An 18,218-nucleotide genomic window follows, 5' to 3' on the forward strand; every position below is an offset into this window, starting at 1 on the left:
TTATAGGCAAAATTTTCAGCTGAAATTTTTCCATAAAATATTATTATTATTAACCCTTTATTATTCACATTAATAATTAAAACACCTTTTAATTATTAATCCTTTTTCTAAACACTTTAGAAATAATTCTCTCTCTAGATTTAATTTCAAAAAATTAAAATCTTAATTAATAATATTAAGAACTTTTCTTAATTAATTTGTAATCAATTAAATCTCATTTAATCAATTATTAAATTTGCTAATTAATTATTTATTTCATAAATAAATAATTATCAGCCATTATTAATTAATTCCTCCACCATTAAATCATTCTCTTTTTATGGTGTGACCCTGTAGGTTCAATATTAAGCCGGTAGTAGAAATAAATAATAATAAAACTATTTTTTCATTATTTATATAAATTATCTAATTTATTAAATATGATTAATTAATTAATCATATTTATTCTACATCGTGAGGGATACTTCTCAGCATATCGCGACTATCCGGATAATACGAATTCACTGCTTAGAATACCAAGAACCTATTCAGTGAATAGTTACCGTACAATAAACTCCTTCTACCCTACAATGTCCTGATTAAATACAAGGCATGGATCTCGTGTCAAGCCTATCTAATTGAATCACTTGCTTACCATTTACTATGCTTAGTTCTATGCAAATTAGAAACTCCTTTCTAATTTCATTCACTCTGGCCAGAGATTCCTGAACTAGCATAAGTGGATCAGCCTTGAACATTCTCTTCCTTGACTGGAAGGGGTAGATCTTTTATTGATCATACACTATCTTCGTGTACAAATTCCTATACCCAGTAGAGCCCTAATAATGCATTACAGCCCGACTGCCGACATTAAATTTGATTTTTTGGGAGTTTCGTAACTCCGTTTTGGGCGTGCAAAATATCGTTGGATTCGTTTTTCCTAGACGGATCTAATGGAGTGATCAAATTTTAGTTTACTTAAAAGTTTTGAACTTTTTATATTTCCTAAAGTGTTTTAAAGCTATTTTTGACTGTTGTAATTGCTTTTAAATGCCTCATGTGATACATAGAGATGTATAATGCTTAGACCAATATGCTAGATGATGTAACATGCCTACCTTGATGTTTATTCATGTTTATATATGTGATATATGCTTAGTTTATCATGCGATGATAGATTTAGGTGAACTTAAATGAACATAAGGCGTTTGTTAGACAACCTAGTATAGTGAAATTGTTTCATAACCTTAATAATAATATTATGAATACAATCATGAGATTCTTGTGTTTATGAAACACGTAATTGAATATGAATTTTCGATATGAGAGAAAGGATGATTCTGTCAACAACAGATTTCTATCTGTAAGAAAGGGTTATTAAGTGACGCATCTTGACAATGCTCCACCCGATCTGGGAATCATCTGATTATTGATTATTGATTTGAAATATTTAATTTAAAAGGAAGAATCTCTTTATAATATGATTATGATTGTAACGTAATATAATCCCTCTAAAATTAAATAATATCAAGTAGTAATTGGCCAATGACACAACGGGCTTGTGTCGGTCATAGCCTTCCAACATGATAGAAAAGTAGTTCTTATTTTTGAATCATTGTCGGTTCGTGCTACAGCCGAGGGCTTTGATTTCGAAATAAGAAATACTTGTCTATTACATAGAGATGTGTACATTGAATAAGAATCTAAAGGTCGGTATGTGCCACAGCCGTGGGCCTTTGGGGACTGATTCAATTTTATGGAATGTTGGGTTATACTTGACTTAGAATATTGAGTTTGTCGTGCCACAGCCGTGACTCAATTATTCAAGAGGCTAAAGTTTGATTAGGGAATAACATAAGATGTAATTGACAAGAGTTGTCTGCCTATTGAACATTACATGGCGGTTCGTGCTACAGCCGGGGTTGTGTAATGGAATGTAGGATCCCTATTCCCACTAGCATTATGAATGCTTAATTTTTCACGTACGGGGTTGAATAAATTAGATAAACTAGTGGGAGCCACATATGAATAAAGACCCGATTCATATAGTGTTTTAAAATGAAATTGAATATTTGCTAAGTGTTGTTATGTGTTTATCATTTACAGATTTATAATATACATTATGTCTTCTGCACTATCACTCAGGAGCATACTGGATGCTCACAAGTTGACTGGTCCTAATTATGCTGACTTGCTTCGAAACTTGAGAATTGTTCTCAGGATTGAGAAGCTGGAATACGTGATTGACTCACCTAAGCCTACTGAACCTGCTATTGATGCACATAATGATGAACATGTTGTGTATCGTAAATGGGTAGATGATGCAAATGTTGCTCAATGCATCATGCTAGCTTCCATGAACATTGAGCTACATGAGCAATATGAGCATATGGATGCTCACACTATCCTCATGCATCTACAAGAGTTGTATGATATGGCAGGGAGGACAGCTCGATATGAGATATCGAAGGAGCTGTTCGGTTGTAGGATGTCTGAGGGATCATCTATGAATGACCATGTACTTAAGATGATCAATTTGATTGAACATCTTGGACAACTTGGTTTTGCCATGGATGGGGAGCTGAGCCAAGACCTGGTCTTGCAATCACTTCCGAGTTCGTTCTCGCAGTTTATTGTGAACTTTCACATAAATAAGTTGGATGTCAGCCTGCCTGAACTCCACAACATGTTGAAGACTGCGGAATTGAATTTCCCCCCTAAGAAGAGTTATGTTCTTCTAATTGGTGAAGGTTCCAATCCTAAGAAAAGGAAGAGGAACCCTTCCAAGAAGAAGAAAGTAGGTGAGAAAATGCCGGTTCCACCAAAAGCTGAAGACCCCAAGAGCAAAGTTGTTTGCTTTCACTGTAACAAGGTGGGGCACTGGAAGAGGAACTGCAAGGTTTACCTTGCAGAATTGAAAAAGATGAAGGGTAGTGAGACTACCGCTTCTGATTCAGGTATGTTCATGATAGAAGTGAATATGTCATTAAATCAAATTTCTACTTGGGTATTAGATACCACCTGTGGTTCTCATATTTGCAATTTGTTGCAGGGACTAAGGAGAAGTAGGACTCTTGAGGAAGAAGAGGTGATTCTACTGATGGGAAATGGAGCAAGAGTTGCTGCTGAAGATGTAGAATCATTTCATTTACATGTGCCTACGGGCAAGACTATTGTTTTAAATAATTGTTATTTTGTTCCCTCGATTGTGAGGAATATTATTTTTATTCCCATGTTAGACTTGGCTGGATTTTCATTTATTATTGAGAATAATGAATATATTATTCTTAGAGATAATATTCTTTATGGACGTGGTACTTTAAATAATGGCCTGTATGAATGTGACATAATTTACTTCAGATTGAACAAACTAATAAAAGAAAAGGGATGATGAAAATCTCACTTCATTGTGGCACTGCAGTCTCCATTTAGTAGACATGGAGAGAGGGCTGCAAATTTGCTAGGAATGGTACACACAGATGTATGTGGACCAATGTCTACGCAAGCCATGGGTGGATTTTCATACTTCATGACTTTCATGGATAATAGATCTAGATTCGGATATGTGTTTGATGAAACACAAGTCTGAAGCCTTTGAAAAGTTCAAAGAGTATAAGTATGAAGTGGAGAAATAAACCAAACATAGTATTATAATTCTTCGATTAGATTGAGGTGGTGAATACTTGAATGGAGAGTTTTTGGATTATCTCAAAGTAAATGGTATAGTCTCCCAGTGGACGCCTCCAGATTGGTATCTGAAAGGAGAAATCGAACTTTGTTAGACATAGTTCGGTCCATGATGAGCTATGCAAATCTTCCAGTATTCCTATGCGGTTATGCATTGGAAACCTCAGCATATTTACTGAATAAGGTGCCTTCCAAATCTGTTCCTCAAACTCCGTATGAGATATGGAAAGAAAGGAAACCGAGTCTTAAACACATTAAGATTTGGGGATGTCCAGCTTATGTCAAGTAAGTTGACCCAGATAAGCTGGAATATCGATCCGTAAAATATAGTTTTATGGGATATCCTAAAGAGACTTTAGGATATTACTTTTACACCGATCATCGGGTGTTTGTCTCCAGACATGCTACCTTCTTGGAAAAAGAGTTTATCCTTGAAGGAAACAGTGGGAGCAAAATTGAACTTGATGAAGTTCAAGAAGCATAAACTATTACAGATCAAGTGGAAACACCTGTCCTGACTGAACAACCTTCTGTGGAACAGCCCATTCGTAGGTCAGGGAGAGTGTCTCGCCAACCTGAGAGGTAATATGGCCTTGTCATTGAGAATGACAATGAGTTGTTGATCATTGATGATGACGACCCTGTGACCTATAATGAGGCTATGAGTAGTGTTGACTCAGAGAAATGGCAGAGTGCCATGAAATCTATGTATACGAGATACAAAAGAATGATTAGAGCAGATGGCCAGGTGGAGACCTTTAAGGCCAGGCTTGTGGCAAAAGGATTCAAACAAAGGCAATGGATTGACTTTGATGAAACCTTTTACCTGTAGCCCTGTTAAAATCAGTTCGGATTTTGCTTGCGATTGCAGCTTACTACGACTATGAGATCTGGAAATTAGCTAGATGGTTTTCTTTCAAAGAGAAATGAAAACCTAGTGCGTAAGCTGCTGTGAACCATATGTGGTTTAAAGCAAGCTTCTCGTAGATGGAACATCCGTTTTGATGAGACAATCAAAGAGTTTGGTTTTATGAAAAATGTAGATGAACCATGTGTCTATAAAAGGGTTAGTGGGAGCGCTATAACATTTCTTGTGTTGTATTGAAATAGAGTTGACACACATAACAACATAGCAGACCCACTCACAAAGCTACTTTATGAAAGTCACTTTGATCATCATAAAGACTAGATGGGTATTAGATACCAGAGTGATTGGATTTAGTACAAGTGGGAGATTGAAAGGAATATGTCCTAAGTCCAATCATGTATTAGGATTTAGGAATAACTTTTATGTAATATGTTTTGATTTCATTGATATTAATAAAAGACTTGTTTTGTTTTATTACGGGCTCTATCTATTTAAGTGTTTAAATAAGATATACCATAGTTTATAGTAAAGCTTTTATGGATTATGATGAGATCATAATAATGAGACCTAAAAGATGATAACTCTAAACTTAAATAGTTCCTGGTCATAGGATTACTAACTGGTAATTAATAATCCGTAAAGATCGGTACATACTATGCTTGCTTCATTATGAAGGATGACTGTTCTCATAGACATTTGTGTGGTGACACTATAGTTAGTATGTAGGTGCTTATTATAGAAGAAGTTCACTGAACATGACTCGCACAGCTGAACAACTGATGGAGTTCACTCACATGTCAGCAGTTGTTCATATAGTGATAGTTGTACAAGTATCCTTAGACTTGAGGTCATCATAGTCATCTTGTGTACACTGAACTATGCTTTGGTTTAGTTCTTAGTCTCTAGGGACAATTATTAGGGCTCTACTGGGTATAGGAATTTGTACACGAAGATAGTGTATGATCAATAAAGGATCTACCCCTTCCAGTGAAGGAAGAGAATGTTCAAGGCTGATCCACTTATGCTAGTTCAGAAATCTCTGGCCAGAGTGAATGAAATTAGAAAGGAGTTTCTAATTTACATAGAACTAAGCATAGTAAATGGTAAGCAAGTGATTAAATTAGATAGGCTTGACACGAGATCCATGCCTTGTATTTAATCAGGACATTGTAGGGTTGAAGGAGTTTATTGTACGGTAACTATTCACTGAATAGGTTCTTGGTATTCTAAGCAGTGAATTCGTATTATCCGGATAGTCGCGATATGCTGAGAAGTATCCCTCACGATGTAGAATAAATATGATTAATTAATTAATCATATTTAATAAATTAGAGAATTTATATAAATAATGATAAAATAGTTTTATTATTATTTATTTCTACTACCGGCTTAATATTGAACCTACAGGGTCACACCATAAAAAGAGAATGATTTAATGGTGGAGGAATTAATTAATAATGGCTGATAATTATTTATTTATGAAATAAATAATTAATTGGAAAATTTAATAATTGATTAAATGAGATTTAATTGATTACAAATTAATTAAGAAAAGTTCTTAATATTATTAATTACGATTTTAATTTTTGGAAATTAAATCTAGAGAGAGAATTATTTCTAAAGTGTTTAGAAAAAGGATTAATAATTAAAAGGTGTTTTAATTATTAATGTGAATAATAAAGGGTTAATAATAATAATATTTTATGGGAAAATTTCAGCTGAAAATATTGCCTATAAATATACTATTATAAACCCTATTCTTATTCTAACCCCAACCCAAAAATTTTAGAAAAACCTAATTCTCTCCACCTCCTCCTCCTCCTTAACGTCGTTTTCTTGGTGGATACCGGTGGAGTGCTTCACGTTTGAGGAGCAGCTGTTAAGGATCTCCGATCATTGCTTTTGGATCGCTATTAAAGGTTAGTAATCGATTCATATGTTTTAATCACAATTTATATGCTTTTATTTGGATTTTATATGTGTAAAAGTGTTTTACCATGCCTCCGCTGCGATTAAAATCCATCAGTTGATTAGTGTTGCATTCTGAGTAAAACAAGCAGTCTGCACAACTTCAGCCCAGAAATAGGTTGGAAGCTTTGCTTCATCAAGCATTGTACGTGCAGCTTCAATGAGAGTTCTATTCTTTCTTTCAACAACTCCATTTTGCTGTGGAGTTCCAGGAGCAGAAAATTCCTGTTGATTCCATGGTTTTTGCAGAACTCTTCCATTATCAAATTCTTGAACTCAGTACCATTATCACTTCTTATTATCTTCACAGAATCTTTGACCAATTTATCCAGTTGCCTGACATGATCAATCAAGATAGATGCAGTTTCACTTTTTGTGTGCAAGAAATACACCCATGTGTATCTGGTGAACTCATCCACTATGACCATAGCATATTTCTTCTTTGCAATAGACATGACATTTACTGGCAAATAGATCAACATACAGTAGGTGATAAGGCTCAAGAATTGATGATACAGTCTTGCTCTTGAATGAAGATTTCCTTTGTTTAGCCTTCTGACAAGAATCACAAAGACCATCAGGAGCAAATACTAACTTTGGAAGTCGTCTCACAAGATCTTTCTTGACCAGTTCATTTATATTGTTGAAATTTAAATGAGAGAGTTTCTTGTGCCAATTCCAGCCTTCTTCAATTGATGCTCTACTTATCAGACAGATTGCAGAACCATCAGTACTTGTTGAAAGCTTGGCTTCATAAATGTTACCACTCCTGTATCCTTGCAGAACAACTTTGCCTATACATTTACTTACAACTTCACAGTGTTCTTCAAAGAAATCTACATGATAACCTCTGTCACAGATTTGATTGACACTCAGCAGATTGTGTTTAAGTCATAAGACCAGAGCTACTTCCTTAATGATGACATTCCCAAGATTGATGTTGCCATATCCCAATGTTTTTCCAATGTTGCCATCTCCATCAGAAATACTTGGGTCAGCCTTCTCCACAAAGTCTGATAGCAGGGCTTTATTTCCAGTCATATGTCCTGAACATCCACTGTCCAGAACTAGGATATTTTTCCTGTTGCCCTGCAATCACAAAGACCACTAATGATTAGTTTTAAGGACCCAGACTTGCTTGGATCCTTTGGCCTTATTAAGTTTGTTAACATTTGTAGCGGATTTTGCATCAGAGTTTATGTTAACATTTTTCTTATCAGAATTTACACTATCAGACTTTGAATCAGAACTTACACTAGAAGGAACAATGATAACTTTCTTTAAAGAAGGTTTTATTTGATAATAATCATAGTACAGACTATGATATTCCTTACAAGTATAAATGGAATGCCATAAACTACCACAATGAAAACAAGGATTTTGTGGCTTATATCTAACATACTGACTCTTAACTCCTGACTTTGAGGGTAAGGAGTTTATATTCTTATTCTTCCTGCAAAAAGAAGCCAGATGGTTAGAACTTCCACAGTTATGACATGTTTTTCTAGGAGCATCAGGAACAGACTTATAATCATTGATTTATTCACACCTTCCTATCCATTCCTATTTCTCCTAGGTGATTTTACCTTGTTTGCATTCTTAACATCTTTCAGCTTATGCTTAAGCTGCTTCTTAGTCATTAAGCCTACGTTTACTTCAGTTGTCTTCTCCTGTTTTAGTTTTTCAGAAGTTAATTCCTTTTTAACTTCTGATTTCTCATTATCAGACTTTACAGCTACAAACTTAACAGGTTTTAACTTAGATTTTTGATTAACAACTATAGGTTTAATATCTACAGTTCTTTTATCATTATTATCCTCTCCATAACCTAAGCCCTCTTTCCAGTTTTCACTACTTAACAAATTCTGAGTTATTCTGCCAGAGTTAGTCCAAGTCCTGATAATCTCTCTTTCCTTTTCTAACTCAGCTTTTAGAGATTCATTCATTTTAAGTACTTCATCCCTAGCATAGAAAGCATCATCTCTATCTTTCTGAATTTGATGGAACATGACTAACTCCTTTTCTAAATAATCATTCCTCTTTTTACAAGCAAGATTTTCAGAAGTTAATCTTTCACATGTTAAAGTTTGATCTCTATAACTAATAAACATGGTTTTAAGATATCTTCTCAACTCATTAATATCATCAGTATGAAAGGCATAAGTAGTTTGAGGTACCTTTAATTCAGCAGCTTTAGAACTGCTTTCAGCACTTTCCTTATCAGCATTTGCCATCAAGGCATAATTCTCCTCACTTTCAGAATCTGAGGTGTCTGTCCAGCTTTTCTTCTTTGTGACGAGAGCCTTGCCTTTGTCACTCTTCACTTTCTTGCAATCAGGAGATATGTGGCCTTTCTCACCATAGTTGTAGCATTTGACATTTGTATAATTTCCTCTGTCAGACTTTCCTCCTCTGCCCTCAGATTTTCTGAAATTCTTCTTATCAGAACTTGCGCCTTTCCTGGAAAACTTCTTTCCCTTCCTGAACTTCCTGTATGCAATCTTTGTGATTTCTTTCACCATAAGAGCACACAGCTTCATCATCTCTTTATCAGCATCCGTCTCAGGCAAGCTTTCAGATTCTGAGTCATAATCATTATCAGAACTTGATGACTCAGTATCAGACTTTGTGAAAAGAGCTTTACCCTTGCCTTTCCTTGAGATAGCTGCCTTGGGGGATTCTTCTTCAGCCTTAAGAGCAACTGTCCTTGACTTTCCTCCTTTCGTCTTGCTTCTTTGTTCCATCTCAAGTTCATGAGTCTTGAGCATCCCATAAATTTCATCAAGAGTCGTTTCATCAAGATTATAGTTGTCTCTTATTGTTGTTGCCTTCAAATCCCAGCTTTCAGGAAGAGCCAACAGGAATTTAAGGTTTGAATCTTCAAGATCATACTCCTTATCAACCAGTGACAAATCAATCAAGAGTTTGACAAATATATCATATAAATCAGTCAATGACTCATTAGCCTTTGAGTCAAAGTGTTCATACTCTTGAGTGAGTATTGTCTTCCTGTTCTTCTTAATCGTATCAGTTCCCTGACACCTTGTTTCCAAGGCATCCCATATCTCCTTTGCAGTCTTGCAGTTTATTACCCTGTTTGACATTACATTATGAATGACACTATGCAGTAAGTGTCGTACCTTAGCATCCTTAGCAATTGATGCGATATCTTCAGCAGTGTAGTCACTCTTTTTCTTTGGTATTGACTTTGCTGCTTCACCTGCAACTGCAACAGCAAGCTTGGTTGGTTTGTGAGGCCCTTCCTTGATCCTATCAAGATATTCTGGATTTGTAGCTTCCAGAAACATGGTCATCCTCACCTTCCATATGGGATATTCAGATGGATTTAGAATGGGAACTCTAATAGGCTCATATCGGCTATGTATTTGTGTCTTTGGAGGTTCTTCAGTTTTGGTGGGCTTAGTTGGAGTTTCTACTTCTGACATGATTGTTTTTGGATCTTAAACTGTTTGTGTTTTAACAGATAGGCTCTGATACCACTTGTTAGGTCACACACACTGTAGAGGGGGGTGAATACAGTGTATAGTACAATCAAATCGAACTTTAATAACTCAAGTAACAGAAAACAAACTTTATTCAAAATAATAAACTCTGTTACAGTATGGAACTGTCCTCTCTCGGTGATGAACAAATATCACGAGAGCTGCTAGGGTTACAATGAATAATCTTCTCGATTGTGATAACACTTATAGTGTAAATCCTATGTCTGTGTTTATATACTACACAGGTACAAGATAATCGCTAATTGATATGGAATATAATTCTGCTTCCTAAAATATATCAATCAGATATCTTTTCTTCCAAGTATTCTATTCTTCATAGAATTCCTTCTTCATGCATATCTCTTCTTATTTTTGTCTCGATCTTCTCTTCCTGTAAATCAGCTGCCTTCCTTATCTGAACGTCCTTATGTACTTAAGTTCTGCCCAAAACGCTATATAGCCTCACAATCACATAAACTCAAGTTCGAAGCACCAAATTCGTTACAAAACTCGAATAAAAATTAGAGAGTATCGAAGCAAATTTGCACGAAACGAAGGCATGCAAAGCAAAAATGGCGAAAAGAGAGGAGAAGATCAGACTTACAAAAAGCAGGAGAAAAGGAAGAGGCTTCGACGAGAAAAGCTTCGAAAATCTGCAGAATTGCAGAAAATATTTCTGGTTTTTCGCTCTCGACTGTGTGTTCGCGTAAAAGAAAAGAGAAGAACAAAGTGCAAGTATTTAGAGGCGAAGAGGAGAAAGGGGGAAATGCGAATAGTTTTTGGAGTAAACAGACAACGTGGCCATTTGGCCACTTCTTATTCGTCTCAAAAACATAACTGCACAACAGTTATTATCCCGTTGTCACTCTCAATAATTACCTCACGGTAATTATTACACGATGCGTCTTTTAAGAAACAAAAAGGGGGGAACGTTCGAAGATAATACGCACAAACATATATATATAAACATGTATATGTTTGGAAAAATCGTTTGGAATTCCAACTGACCACTGACAACCCGGATTTTTCGCAATTACTTTTAAGGGTCCGGTCAAATCAAGGACATCCCATCCTTATCCATCCATCCTTATCCCAAAATTTTGATTATAATATAAAAGACTAACCAAGTCAACCTCGGAATCTCATATTCATAAGACCTCGGAGTTAGGGGTAACAAATCAGAGAAAACCCCCAAAATTTTCTTCTAAGTAGTTCAGGGCACCCCACCTTAGACACAAATCTAAAGACTAACCAAGTCAACCCCGGAATCTCGTATTCATAAGACCCCGGAGTTAGAGAGCAACAAATCAAAGAAAACCCCCAAATTTTTCTTCTAAGTAGTTCAAGGCACGCCACCTTGGACACAAATCAAAGGACAACCAAGTCAACCCCGGAATCTCGTATTCATAAGACCCCGGAGTTAGGGGAAACAAATCAAAGAAAAACTCAAAAATTTTCTTCTAAGCATTTTAAAAAATAAATTTACTCCCCCATCCGGGAAACCCGCATAAGAGAGTGGGAGGCAAATGATAGCCCGTATTATTTTAAGCCCGGTAGGAGGAGCCCAGGGCCCTATCAACAAATAAATAAAGCACGCCCGGACAGATGGCAACATCCCCTCCGTCCAGGTGCCCTGGATCTAGAACCTTCCAACGGTCCGGATTCAGGGACACATTGGTCCATCACAACCGTCCACGCGTTCCTCATTCCAACATGAGAAGGGCTGAGCCTGAGATTTTTATTTTAGACTACTCTTCATGAAGGAAGGATCTACAATATGAGTCATCATCTCACATGGATTAGTCTGGGAGGTTTACGTCGTTACTACAAAATATACAGCTTTGCCAAAATATCTAAGACTCTTACAAAAGATATCTAGATTGTAATGTTCATGGTTAGTCTCTACAGAGCTCAAATCAAGTGACTAGGGAAAATGAAAAAGCTTGTTCACTGATATGTACTCTTTACCTGTTGGTAAATGGTAGAATTAGTGTTAGCTCGGCATTTTAGAAGTCAAGTTTTCGCAGGGGGCTTTACCATGATTTCAATACTCAAATGACTTCAGTATTTGTTTTTCTTGTAACTGATTATTATTTCTCTTATGACAGAGACTTCCAACATATTGGAGTTGGTACTACTGGGGAAATCCGGTAGCTTGGAGTTTGTACGGCCTATTAGTATCCCAATACGGAGATGTGGAAGCGAGCAGGTGGTGCTCAAACAATCGCTATAAAGCAGTTGCTCAAAGAACAGTTTGGATATAGGCATGATCTTACTATTTTTGAGATGCCTTCCAATTTGTAAAATGAAGCCCACCTGTCTTTTCTGTCCTAATTACTCTTAATTATCTTTTGTCACAAATATCTTGTGCCTTGTTATTATTTTTATAGTTACGGTTTTTATTGCGGTCCATTAAGTTATTGAGGACCATTTGTTCTCATTTGCATATTACCAAGGGTGAGTACGGTGAGGACACACGCTACCCTGAAACTAAGACACTGACCATTGGTCAGTTTAAGATTGGAATATGCCATGGACATTAGGTATGAATCTAACCCCTTAATTCCATTAGTGTACTCCAAATGGTTTTTTTTTTTGAGTATTTGTCAGCAGAATGGTTAAGGTGTCTAACCCACTACCAATCATGTATATTTGAGTGCTGACATTCTAAACAAGTCTTGTTCCCTTACATATTTATTATAAGCTCAGAATGTTTACTCCACTCAAAACTTCTTTTATCCAAGTTATTTAGGGCCGACTCAAAAGAATGTTAGAACATAGTTTAAGGTTAAAGTTGTTAAATAAACGTTGTTATTTTAAGTGGATCTTAAATTTAGAAGTTAATAAAAATATGAAAGGCCAAGAGTTTTTCTCTGTAGGTGAAAGGTCAAGAGTTGTTTCTCTTTGTTACTATAAATAGATTGCTCCTTTGCATTGTAATATGAATGAACTGTTGGAAAAACATATCAGAAATAATAGGGTGGTTATCAGAAATATTTGTGTGTCTTGTTCTTTTGTCTTCAAATTGGTATCAGAGCCCATGGCGAATGTGACGAGTCAATTGCCTCTGCCACGACTAACAAAGTCGAACTACGAGAACTGGAGCATTCAAATGAAAGCCCTGCTCAGTTCTCAAGATGCTTGGGAGGTGGTCGAAGAAGGTTTCGAAGAACCAGCAACCACCACAGGTTATTCGGCGGCACAAAACAAGGCGTTGAAAGAGACGCGATCAAAAGATAAGATGGCACTATACACTTTGTTTAGAGCCGTTGATGAGTCTGGCTTTGAGAAGATTGTCGGTGCAACTACTTCAAAAGAAGCGTGGGACATTTTAGAAAAGGCGTTCAAAGGTGTCGACCGAGTCAAGCAGGTGCGTCTCCAAACTCTTCGAGGCGAATTGGAGAGCATGAAGATGAAGGAGTCAGAGAGTATATCTGACTATATCACTCGTGTACAGATGGTGGCAAACCAACTTAACCGAAACGGTGAAAAATAAACGGATACTCAAATTGTGGAGAAGATTTTAAGATCATTAACCGATAACTTTGAGAATGTTGTGTGTGCAATAGAAGAGTCAAAGGACCTAGCAACTCTCACGGTTGATGAGCTCACCGGTTCTCTCGAGGCACACGAGCAGCGTAAGAAGAAGAAAAAGGAGGAAACACTCGAACAAACACTTCAAACTAAAGCCTCAATCAAAGACGAAAAGGTACTCTATTCTCAAAACATTCGAGGTAGAGGATGTGGACGTGGAAGACATGAAAGATGTGGAAATGGTCGCGGTGGTCAAGGTAGCAGTAATGAAGGGTACAATAAGGAGAAAGGACAGTCAAACCAACAAAATTGGTGTGGAAGAGGACGTGGTAGAGGAAGAGGTGGCCGGTCAGATTTTTCCAACATCGAGTGCTACAAATGTTGCAAATATGGTCACTATGCGAAGGATTGCAACTCTGACAAATGTTATAATTGTGGAAAATTGGGCCATTTTATAAAAGATTGTAGAGTCAACAAAAGGGTGGAAGAAACAACCAACTTAGTCTTGGAAGATGAAAATGATGGAGATTTTCTCTTGATGGCTCAAAATAAAATCAGTAGCAACAATGACTCTCTATGGTATCTCGACTCAGGGGCAAGTAATCATATGTGTGGTCACGATTACTTATTCAAAGAAATGCAAAAGATTGAAGACGGTCATGTGTCATTTGGAGATGCATCAAAGGTGGAGGTAAAAGGCCGAGGTACGGTTTGTTACCAACAAAAGGATGGCTCAATAGGGTCAATCCAGGATGTTTATTACGTACCAAACATCAAGACCAACATCTTGAGTTTAGGGCAACTCACAGAGAAAGGTTACTCAATTTTCTTAAAGGATCGATTATTACACTTGAAGGACAATCAAGGGCGTTTGGTTGCTCGAGCCGAAATGGAAAGAAATCGGATGTATAAACTGAATTTGAGGAGCATACGAGAAAAATGTTTACAAGTAAATGTAGAAGACAAGGCATCACTCTGGCATCTCCGTTTTGGTCACCTACATCACGGTGGCCTGAAAGAGTTAACAAAGAAAAACATGGTTCATGGGCTACCCAACATGGACTACGAAGGAAATTTTTGTGAAGAATGTGTCCTTAGCAAGCATGTGAGAACTCCGTTCCAAAAGAAGGCAGAATATTGGGCTAAGCAACCTCTCGAGCTGATTCATACCGACATATGTGGACCAATTACTCCCGTATCTTTCAGTGGTAGAAGGTATTTCATTTCTTTTATCGATGATTTCTCACGGAAAACTTGGGTTTATTTTCTGAAAGAAAAATTTGAGACATTCGAGGCTTTTAAAAAATTCAAAGTGATGGTAGAGAAGGCAACTGGTAGACAAATTAAAGCTATATAATCTGATAGAGGTGGCGAGTACAATTCAATTGCTTTCGTGAAATATTGCGAGGAGCAAGGTATTAGGAAATTTCTAACCGCTCCTTATACTCCTCAACAAAACGGTGTGGCCGAGAGGAAGAACAGGACCATTCTCGACATGGTTCATTCAATGCTCAAGAGCAAAAAGATGCCAAAAGAATTCTGGGCAGAAGCAGTGAAATGCGCCATCTATGTACAGAATCGATGTCCCCATGCGAAGTTAAAAGATCAAACACCACAAGAGGCCTGGAATGGAAAAAAGCCAACTGTCTCTCATCTCAAAGTGTTCGGCAGTGTGGCATATGCACACATACCGGATCAACAAAGAACGAAGCTGGAGGACAAAAGCAAAAAGTATATTTTTATTGGTTATGATGAAAAAACAAAAGGGTACAAGCTACTTGACCCAACAAGCAAACAAGTGACAGTGAGTCGTGATGTGCGAGTAAATGAAGCAAGTGAGTGGGATTGGAATAATTTGACAGAGGCTACCAATGAAGTTGAAGAATCAACAGGTTTTACGCCAAGTATACCAGTAAACTCTGAAACTAGTGATGATGAAGATGAGCCACGACAACCCAGAATGCGGAGTTTACAAGATTTGTATGATTCAACAAATGAGGCGCACCTTATATATCTCTTATCAGATTTTGAAAATGTTTGTTTTGAAGAGATAGTGCGAGACAAAAGGTGGCAAACTGCCATGGATGAGGAGATTAAAGCGATTGACCGTAATAATACATGGGAGTTAGTAGAATTTCCAGAAGGAAAATAGACCATTGGTATGAAATGGGTGTTCAAGAAAAGGATGAATGCTCAAGGTGAGGTAGAGCGGTACAAGGCGCGACTTGTTGCGAAAGGATACAAGCAGAAGGCAGGAGTTGATTACGATGAAGTGTTTGCTCCTGTTGTGAGAATGGAGACAATTCGATTGCTCATTTCCATAGCAGCTCAATTTAAATGGTCGATATTTCAAATGGATGTCAAATCGGCATTTTTGAATGGTGTACTTGAAAAGGAAGTCTACATAGAACAACCGCCCGGGTACATAAAAATCGGAGACGAGAAGAAGGTACTAAAATTGAAAAAGGCGCTCTACGGGTTGAAGCAATCCCCACGGGCTTGGAATACTCGTATTGATGCATATTTTAAGAAAAATGGGTTCAAGCAGTGTCCCTATGAACATGCCCTTTATACAAAGAAGAGTGGAGGTGATGTAATGTTTGTTGCTCTTTATGTTGATGACCTTATTTTCATGGGTAACAATAATGAGATGATAGAAGAGTTTAAGGGCGCGATGACACGGGAATTTGAGATGACAGATTTGGGTTTGATGAAGTTTTTCCTTGGGTTGGAGGTTAGACAAGGAGAGACAGGTATTTTTGTGTCACAGGAGACATATGCAAAAGAGTTTTTGAAAAAATGCAAGATGGAAAAATGTAACCCAGTGTCAACGCCAATGGAACCAGGTATAAAACTTTCAAAGTTTGATGGAGGAAAACGTGTTAATGCGAGTATATATCAAAGTCTAACAGGGAGCCTTCGCTATCTCACATGCACCAGGCCAGACCTTTCATTAAGTGTCGGCATTTTAAGTTGATTCATGGAGGAGCCGTATTATTCACACTGGAAGGTGCTAAAACGGGTCCTACGGTACATCCAAGGGACAGTGTCACTCGGGTTGTTCTACTCGAAAGCAGAAAATAACAAGTTAATTGGTTACTCTGACAGTGATTGGTGTGGAGACATAGACGATCGAAAAAGTACATCAGGGTATGTATTCTTCCTGGGCAACACAGCTTTTACTTGGACTTCAAAGAAGCAACCTATCGTAACACTTTCAACGTGTGAAGCTGAATATGTGGCAGCATCGTGGTGTGTATGTCATGCAATATGGCTTAGAAATTTGTTAAGCAAGATGGCGCTAAAGCAACAAGGTGCTACTGTGATTCGAGTTGACAATAAATCAGCTATTGAGTTGGCAAAGAACCCTGTAAACCATGAAAGAAGTAAACATATTGACGTTCATTTTCATTTTATTCGCGATCATGTGGACAAAGGAAGTGTGGAATTGGTGCATGTAGCAAGTCAGGATCAGGTTGCGGATATTTTCACAAAACCGCTACCGAAGATACTTCTTGACAAATACAAGAAGATGATTGGCATGATAGATGGAAGAAGTATTTATGTTTATGGGGGAGTTTTGTTGAATAAACGTTTTATGTTATTTTAAGTGGGTCTTAAATTTAGAAGTTAATAAAAATATGAAAGGCCAAGAGTTTTTCTCTGTAGGTGAAAGGTCAGGAGTTGTTTCTCTTTGTGACTATAAATAGATTGCTCCTTTGCATTGTAATATGAATGAACTGTTGGAAAAACATATCAGAAATAAATAGAGTGGTTATCAGAAATATTTGTGTGTCTTGTTCTTTTGTCTTCAAAAGTTACTGAACCCAGCCAAGCATTGAGATGGTGTTAATCACCGTATTTACTATTATGATGTCACTCTGTTTAATGAAAGGTCAGTACATGTGGGGATTCGGATTTTGGCCATGCCCCAGAGGCTATTAGATGTAGATATCTTAGTTACAGGTCAGACTCAGCAGTTCACATCAGTTCACATCCTACAAACATGAAGCAGGAGGAGTTATTAACCCGGGATCTGCAACTGGGGCCTACAGTAGCATGACTTATGATGTCAATGACAGAATCTAATAATTCTATAAACATGTAATTCTCTAAATAGAGATAAGTACCGCAATCATCATATCTAATTATCGAGATTAAACCGAAGGCGGAAGCGTACCTGTATCCATAAGATGATAATTGTGACGGTATCTGAATCTGTATTATGTTCTTGATAATTGTCTTACTCGAAGGGTTTTTCAAAAGCTCTCTCAGATGGATACAAGATAAGTATATTAGGGACTGTAACTCTTTTTATATACCACCTAATTAAATCTCTGATTATAATTTAATTGGGTCTGGTATTAGGTATCCACTTATTAGGTCAATACAATAATTTAAAATCTAATTGGGTTTCTTATTTGATCACTTAATTTAACCCAATATAATAAATAGAAAATATAATTGATATATTTATATGTAGCCCATAAATTAATTATTATTATTAAAATAATAACAACAATCTCCCACTTGGGCTTCATATGAATCCAGAATCAATTATACAAAACTTTAGTGCGCAACTTTATTCTATCTATCGTACTTAGATTTTACCAAAACAATTCGGTCCGTCTACTATATATGCATGAGATCCTGGTGGAATTCCAAACAAACTTTACGTG

General features: G+C 36.9%; 1 protein-coding gene across 1 annotated transcript in view; it reads left to right on the forward strand.

The window, feature by feature from the left end:
* Window positions 1-15,691, forward strand: part of LOC141690452 (uncharacterized) — a 30,090-nt gene extending 14,399 nt beyond the window's left edge. The window contains exons 3-7 of the mRNA XM_074495249.1: window positions 12,114-12,257; window positions 12,396-12,513; window positions 13,041-13,490; window positions 13,575-14,754; window positions 14,905-15,691. Coding sequence (XP_074351350.1) covers window positions 12,114-12,257; window positions 12,396-12,513; window positions 13,041-13,490; window positions 13,575-14,754; window positions 14,905-15,691 — 2,679 coding nt within the window. The remainder of the gene's footprint in view (window positions 1-12,113; window positions 12,258-12,395; window positions 12,514-13,040; window positions 13,491-13,574; window positions 14,755-14,904) is intronic.
* The last annotated feature ends 2,527 nt before the right edge of the window (window positions 15,692-18,218 follow it).

This window comes from Apium graveolens, chromosome 10 (assembly GCF_009905375.1).
Source record: "Apium graveolens cultivar Ventura chromosome 10, ASM990537v1, whole genome shotgun sequence".
NCBI classification, from domain to species: domain Eukaryota; kingdom Viridiplantae; phylum Streptophyta; class Magnoliopsida; order Apiales; family Apiaceae; genus Apium; species Apium graveolens.